The sequence below is a fragment of the Suricata suricatta genome, chromosome 16 (genome assembly GCF_006229205.1).
Source record: "Suricata suricatta isolate VVHF042 chromosome 16, meerkat_22Aug2017_6uvM2_HiC, whole genome shotgun sequence".
NCBI classification, from domain to species: Eukaryota; Metazoa; Chordata; class Mammalia; order Carnivora; family Herpestidae; genus Suricata; species Suricata suricatta.
The window spans coordinates 39,100,958-39,109,043 of record NC_043715.1 but is presented as its reverse complement, the minus strand read 5'-3'; the positions used below and the strand labels follow the sequence as shown (position 1 = coordinate 39,109,043).

The 8,086-nt window shown below is 42.0% G+C and overlaps 1 protein-coding gene across 1 annotated transcript in view; it reads right to left on the bottom strand.

Annotated features, from left to right (window-relative positions):
• DPY19L3 (dpy-19 like C-mannosyltransferase 3) overlaps positions 1-8,086 on the bottom strand; it is a 66,853-nt gene that overhangs the window by 26,260 nt on the left and 32,507 nt on the right. Inside the window, exons 6-8 of the mRNA XM_029924256.1 lie at positions 7,003-7,126; positions 6,327-6,461; positions 6,043-6,120 (exon numbers count right to left, since the gene is read on the bottom strand). Of these exons, the coding sequence (XP_029780116.1) occupies positions 6,043-6,120; positions 6,327-6,461; positions 7,003-7,126 (337 nt within the window). The remainder of the gene's footprint in view (positions 1-6,042; positions 6,121-6,326; positions 6,462-7,002; positions 7,127-8,086) is intronic.

Sequence of the window (8,086 nt, the reverse complement as noted above, 5' to 3'; positions counted from 1 at the left end):
GCTGAGCGGCCGGCTTCGGCTCAGGTCATGATCTCACGGTTTGTGGGTTCGAGCCCTGCATCAGGCTCTGTGCTAACTGCTAGCTCAGAGCCTGGAGCCTGCTTCAGATTCTGTGCCTCCCTCTCTCTCTCTGACCCTCCCCTGCTTGTACTGTCTCTCTCTGTCTCTCTCTCAAAAAAAATTTTTTCTCCTTCCTTCCTTCCTCCCTTCCTTCCTCCCTTCTTCCCTCCCTCCCTCCCTCTCTCTCTTTCCCTTCCTTCCTTCCTCCCTCCCTCGCTCCCTCCCTCTCTCTTTCTTCCTTTTTTAGGTAGTCTTCATGCCCAGTGAAGAACCCCCAGTGCTGGGCTTGAACTAATGACTCTGAGATCAAGAGCTGAGCGGAGATCAAGAGTTGGATGCGTAACTGACTTAGCCACTCAGGTGCCCCTCTTATCTTTAGTCTTCAGATGTTTGACTGTCATGTGTCTTGGCAAGGATTTATTTGGATTTATCCTGTTTGACATTAGCTCAGCTTCTTGATTCTATACGTTTCTATCTTTTGTGAAATTTGGGAAATTTTCAAACACTTTCAAAATGTACTTTTTCAAATACTTTTTTTCAGACTCACACTCTCTCCTTTGGGGATTTTGATTATCAGAATATTAGAGTTTTTATTAGTCCCACAGGTACCTGAGGCTGCTCATTTTTTTTCCAGCCCATTTTCTCTTGTTTAAATTAGGTGATTTCTAAATTGTTCTATTTTCAAGTTCACTGGTTCTTTTTTTTCTTTATTTTTTAATGTTTATTTATTTTTGAGAGACAAGGAGAGACAGAGTGTGAGCTGGGGAGGAGCAGAGAGGCGGGGGGAGACACAGAATCTGAAGCAGGCTCCAGGATCTGAGCCGTCAGCACAGCTCAGTGCTGTGCACCCCCACCTGTGTACCTGATGCGGGGCTCGAATCCATGAGCTATGAGATCATGACCTGATTAAAGTCAGGCACTTAACTGACGGAGCCACCCAGGCACCACTCATTGATTCTTCCTTCTGACCGGTTCTTTCTTCTGACCACTCTGTTTTGCTGTTGGGCCCATCTACTGAGTTCTTAATTTTCATTACTGGAGTTTCTCAGCTCTAAAATTTCCATTTGCTCCTTATTTTTATCTTCTGTATGGTTTTTGTGAGTTTATATTTTTCATTTGTTTCAAGTGTTTGTACGTGCTCAAGGGAAATGTTTTATAATGTCTGCTTTAAATTTCCTGTGAGATAATCCAATTTCTGTGTGCTGCTGTTAGCATCTGTTGACGGTCTCTTTTCACTCGAGAGAGAGGTTCCCAGCTCTTAGTATAAGAAGTGATCTTCAGCTGCACTGTATTATGTTACTGGACTCTGGGTCTGACTTAAATTTCTGCATCAGGAGGCCTCCTCGGACACCATACCAGTGCCGTGCCGGTGGCGGAAGAAGGATGCTGTCTCATTATTTCCAGATGGGGTTGGATGTCAAGGTTTCCCACTTGGCCTCTGCTGACTTTAGGGAGACAGGGGAGAGGAGTGTCTCATTGCTGGGAGATGGTGAACGTTTAGGCTCACGACAAGGCTTCTGCTGATACCATCCTGGGTGGGAAGGGAAGGGACGCCTCCCTACTGCCCCTCGCATGGTCTCCATTGACACTGTTGGGGGCAGGGGTAGGGTGAATGGAGCGACCTGTTACGTGTTTTTTTTTTTTTAATTTTTCAAGTTTATTTATTGGAGAGACAGAGAGGGAGCACGAGTGGGGGAGGAATAGAGAGAGAGAGAATCCCAAGCAGGCTCTGCACTGTCAGTATTGAGCCTGATGCGGGGCTCAAACTCACAAACTGAGATCATGACCTGAACAGAAATCAAGAGTCAGACGCCCAACCAACTGAGCCATCCAGGCGCCCCTGGCTCGTTACTCCTGAACGGTGGTTAACAGCCCAGCTTCCCCGCTGGTGTTTTCTGACACCATCCTGTCAAGGAGGGGGGATATCTCCCTACTACTGCATGAGGGCTGAGGGTTCTCCGTGTGGCCCTCACCGATGCTTCTGGGAGACCGTGAGAGCGCTGCCTCCCCAGCAGATTTCTCCCGACACAGGCCTGGCAGGAAGTGAGGAGTGTCTGGTTCCAGTGGGTGGGGGTGGAAGTCGAGCTTCCCCACTGAACTTCTGCCAGGGGAGGAGGGAGTGAAGCTGCTGTTTATCTCTATGGTGTTTGGCTAAAGTACTACAATTAATGTCTAAAAGTTTTCTGTCTTGCTGGAGATATCCTGCCTCCGCTTTTCTGGTCCTTTCGGCTTATCTTGGGACTCCTGACTGAGTGCAGCAGGGTTTCCTGGTTGCTGACTTTTCCAGCACCTGCTCTGGGATCCAGGAGCCAACAGGAAGTCTGGGGCCCTCACTGCCATGTTCTTCCTCCAGTCGCCAGGGCTGTAAGCAGCCTGCTTTCTTTTCTTCGCCACGTAAAATATTCTCGTGTTGGTTTTGTATATATTGTCCGGGGCTTTTAGTTGTAATTAGTGGGAGGAATAGGGGGAAGTTTCTTGTCTGGAACCATATGGAGTACTTTAAAATTTCCTCTTAGGTAGTGATACCTCTCAGGTAGAACAAGACATTAATGTGTCTTGTTCTCTTCACAATGGGCTAATAAAACTTTATTAGCCTCCATATTCTCGGACTTTAATACAAAGTATATGCTTTATAATACCGTCTACTGTTCTGCTCTATAGTTTAAAAGCCTATACACATTTCTAAGTGAAACTTGAGCTTTTGATGGTTGGGGATTTTCTTTCCATCGACCATGAAAAGATGACATGTACGGAAGAGGACAGTGCTTTTTGTCACCGCATCAGGCTCTGAATCTGCACTACCTTCTTCTGTACCAACTACTCTGACTCTCCCATTTGACATGATTAGAGATCAGTGACTCCGGCCTATAAAGACACTAAGGCTCCAAGACATTAAACCATTTGCAGAAATTTAAAGAGCTAGTGATTTTCATATTTGATAACAGCAACTTGGTTTTACAACTCAGGATTCTTTCCTTACAAAGCTATTCCTCCTTAAATTTTGATACTTACAATGACTACCACTAACATTAACATAGTTTCAACAATAAAAGTTTAACAGGGTTTAGAACCGAACATGACATAAATCGTGTTATTCTTTAGTTATGTGTGTTATGTGTGTGCACCAAAACTGTATCTTTCATTCTGTTTTCTATTTTAAAAGAAAACAGAAAAAGAAATACACGTTCTTTACAGGAAAATTAAAACGATTTAAAGGACAAAAGGAATTTAAGAAAATCAGTCACAGAGCTGATTGCTAATACTTTGATGTATATCTTTCCAGAAACTTTTCTCATTTTCCCTATATGTGTTTTACTTTTGAAAAAGAGACAGGGGAAATAATGGTTATGTAATACTCTGTTACCCTGATATACCATATTGTTTAACAATACTCTATTGCTATTGACTTATGTTGTCTCCAGCTAGGTTTTCCTTATTACAGTACAACTAAAATGAACATGGTTGATTATTTCCTTAGGATAAATCTCTAGAGGTTGCAGTGCCAGCGAAAGGGAAAGCATGATTTTAGACTCTTCTGTGAAATTATATTACAGAAACGTTTTCTGTATTTGTTTTCAAAATACCTCCATGTGTTTATTGTTTTAGGTGAAAACGTACAGAGTTCTTTCAGAAGTACTTGCTGGAAAGGGCGGAAACGTGGCCTTACATACAAAGAGAGAGGGAGGCCCGGCGGCCCAGGAGGAACACAAGGGCATCCAGGCACCCTTCCCCGGAGCCTACGAGTCACCATGACCAGAGAGCAAAGAGGTTGCAAAACAGGAAAGACAAATATAACAGACTCACTTCATTTGTACACGAGGGTTTTCGAGGTGCCATGACCACTACTTAGCAGCACATACGTGCACTTTCCTCAAGCACACGCCACCTCCCTGTGCTCTATCGACCTGCTTTCCTTCCTGTATTTTACCTTCATATCCTGCCCCCTCACACTCCATCCAAAGTCTACTCTTCTCCTTTGTGGCCGGGCCCTAGACTCCCATTTCTGTGAAAACTTTCTAGCCTAAAAAGAACCTTCTTCTAAACTTCAGCACTCCCCATTACTACAAATTAACACTACAGACAAACAGATGTCTAGCTGTTCTAGTTGTCTGTATCTTTATCTCCCGTGCTGTAGCAATCCCCCTTCTCCCCCCATGGATGGGACAGGGTCTCATACAGGTGGCGATTCTCTGTCATGCCTCTCCTCTCCTAGCTGCCCAGGCGACGGACAAAGTACACTTGCTGGCAGACTTCAATGTTTCCTAACTCAGATTCAGTCAGTCTCTAAAGATTGTTGTGAGGTGGTATCTGAGTGTGGTTTTGATTATGTTTCCCTGATGATGAGTGATGTTGAGCATCGTTTCATGTGCCTGTGGGCCATCTGGATGTCCTCTTTGGAGAAGTGTCTGTTCATGTCTTCTGCCCATTTCTTCACTGAGTTATTTGTTTTGTGGGTGTGCAGTTTGGTGAGCTCCTTGTAGATTTTGGATACTAGCCCTTTATCAGATATGTCATTTGCAACTATCTTTTCCCATTCTGTCGGTTGCCTATTAGTTTTCTTGTTTCCTTTCTAGTGCAGAAGCTTTTTATCTTGATGAGATCCCAAGAGTTCAGCTTTGCTTTCATTTCCCTTGCCTTTGGGGATGTGTCAAGTAGGAAATTGCTGCTATTGAGGTCAAGGAGGTTGTTTCCTACTTTCTCCTCGAGGGTTTTGATGGTTTCCTGTCTCACATTCAAGTCCTTCAGCCATTTTGAGTTAATTTTTGTGTATGGTATAAGAAAGTGGTCAAGTTTCATTCTTCTGCATGTTGCTGTCCAGTTCTCCCAGCACCACCTGCTAAAGAGGCAGTCTTTTTTCCAGTGGATACCCTTTCCTGCTTTGTCAAAAATTAATTGGCCGTACATTTGTGGGCCCAGTTCTGGGTTCTCTATTCTATTCCATTGGTCTATGTGTCTGTTTTCGTGCCAATATCATACTGTCTTGATGATGAACCGCTTTGTAGTAGAGGCCAAAGTCTGGGATTGTGATGCCTCCCATTTTGGTTTTCTTCTTCAATATCACTTTGACTACTCGGGGTCTTTTGTGAAAATGAACTGATGGTTGACGGGGAAGGGGCGGGGGAAGAGGTGGTGGTGATGGAGGATGGCACTTATTGGGAAGAGCACTGGGTGTTGTATGGAAACTAATTTGACAATAAACTATTAAAAAAAAAAAAGAAAAAGAAGTCCCATGAGAGATTGGTGACTAATCTCTCCCAACTGATGAATAATTACCTTTCAATTAATATGTACATCTGGCATTCCCTATTAAATTGTAGACAACTACAGCAAATGGGATATGATAGATATAGAATTTGTTAACTAATTAATAAATAAAATGTTTTCTGTCTGAAACCAGTAAAACAAGCGGCTAGTCACCCAGGAAGTCTGGAAGACTAAAATCGTGAACGAGAAGGAAACTTATAAAAGAGAATATGGTGCAATACAAGACCCATGAAAGAGAAAAGGCTACAGACTTCTGGTTTCAAGATGCCAGAAAAAAGAACATATCTACTGAAAAAAAAAAAAAAAAAAAGATTGTTGCATCTCTTCTGACACGGAATAAATGAAAGGGACTCTTCTGTATTCAACTCTACTGCTGCCTTAGAATTGGAGATGATACTTTGTTACACCGGGAGAATACTTAGTTACTGTTACTTAGTAACGATGAACAAATTTTAAAACATACACTACACATTAGAACACATTTCTGCACATGAAAAACACCTCACAATTCAACGACAGCAGCACACACCGCTGTGGCACAGTGTGAGACAAACAATGGCTTCCTTAAACTTGCCGTTTCCTATGGGACCTCTGGCCAGGCAGCAGGGATTCCCACGCTTGTTAACTGACACTACGAATAAACTTTTATGAAGTACCACAGAAAGGGGTTGTATACCCATTGATTTCCTTGGGGGGAAAGGGAATACATCATAAGACGTTTGCAAGAGCTATCTTCGATTTTAAAATTGAAGTCATCTCTCTGAAGGACAATTGATCGAGACATCTGTGCTCCATCTTTTAATGTAAAATAAAGAGAATAAAAGTTAAGATGGTCAAACGAGGCTGCACAGATTACTCGACGTCAGCTGGCCACAGATTTATACGGCAGCTAAGACGTGGCTTAACTTCGTTGCTAAGCATGCGCGTCTCCGGAGCGCGCTCTGTGATGCACACACGCTAAGCGACACCGGTCTCCCCGCAGAGGAGACAGCTCAGCTCACCTTCGCCGCCGGCAGCATGTCCAAGGAGTCCAGGGTGAACAGCACTAATGCCTGCATCAGCATCATAAACTGATTAAATTGCCATGTCAGACTAAAGAGAAAAGTTGATACGAAAATGGCAAGAAGTGTCAGCCTCTGCAAAGAGAAAGCCCTTGTATAATTTACATGTCTCTAGTAATAAAAAGCCTTGCAGACAAATTTTCTCAAAAGCAGCCAATGTCTATGTAAACCAAATAGGAAAACCATAAACTGTTGCTCTGAAAACCCTTGCGTTTGTTATTTAAGCTCTAACTATCCTAAAGTGACACTGTGCATAGAAATATTCACATAAGGTGCGTGTCCGCCACAGTACTAGGGAGGCGATAATGCACCAAATCACATCTCAAGAGCAACAGCTTAAGGATTCTGACAGTTTCGCAGAAATTGTGTGTGGGTTTGCTGCAACTATTTAAGGGTAGATTATGTAGAGTACATTTTTAACATCAAAAACGAAAACATTTTCTCTGCAAAGTAGGAGAGGGTTCAGGAAAAGAAAACTTCACTTAACTCGAGTTAAAAAATTGGTCACAGAATAAGACTATTCCCATGCAAGGGGGCATGGTGCACATCACGTTTTGAAGCTTCTCAGACAGAACTGGAGAATTAAAAAAATATATCAAGTGTTATAAAAACTTACCTCAGAGAGAGGCTGTAAGTTAGGTCTCAGGAAATATGTAATTGCTGCTATCTGAATTGCAAAGAATGGCAGAGCCCAATTCTCCCTCAAGGGGATGGTAAACTCAACTCTTGTAGTATCTATTCTGCACAGGGAAAACAAAAATGGCCAAAGTAATCATTTTTACTATAATTACCTGAAAGATTTCCTAAAGTGAAAGAGAGAGGACATTACGTATACTTAGATTCTGGTTATCAGTTCCCAACAATAATGATTTGTCCTCATCATTATCATCCCTGTAACACCAACTTGCCTGGAGAAAATTTAAGAACCTGTCCCCAGGTATGCAGCTAGCTAAGTGGTAGAACTGGGGTCCAACCCAGGGTAGTGTGATTCCAAAACCCAGGAGCACCCATGCCTAACTGCCTTTAGCGTTTACTCCCCGCCAACTTCAAGAGTGCAAAACTGGCAACACTCTGCTTTCTCCCCCCACATTCCTCTAGTGCTTAAGTTGAACCTTGAATTTGTCACTGGTAATAATTTATTTATTTATTTATATTTTTGGTAACTTTATTTTTTATTTTTTTTTAGAATATAACACTATTTTTTAACATATGCAATTATTTTCCATCATTTACAATACAGCAGTTACAATGACAGTCCAAATGGATAAGCAAAGTAAAAAATCAGAACCCCAACTTCTATTTCATGTAATTAGACTTATATAGAAATTAGGTTAGGTAACAACTAGTTAATCACCTAATTTCACAGCTATCTGAAGTGGCAATCATTATATAGCAGCTTATCTATGATACATTCAATATAAATGATACAATTATTACTTGCCCATAAGCTAAAACACAGCCTGCTTAATACCTTTCCTTAAATTCCACCTCTATACTACAGTATACTTGAGGTCCATGCAAAAAAATAGCTACCTTTTATGTAGGAAATGGATGATTAAGTCTTTGGTGTTGTAAAAGCAACTTCATTTAAACATAACCACCCCCACCACCAAAAAATGAGGAGGAAAAAAAAAGTAATGAAAATAATAAGGGAAAAACCCAAGACACACTTCCTAGGGGGAAAAAAAAAAAACAACAAA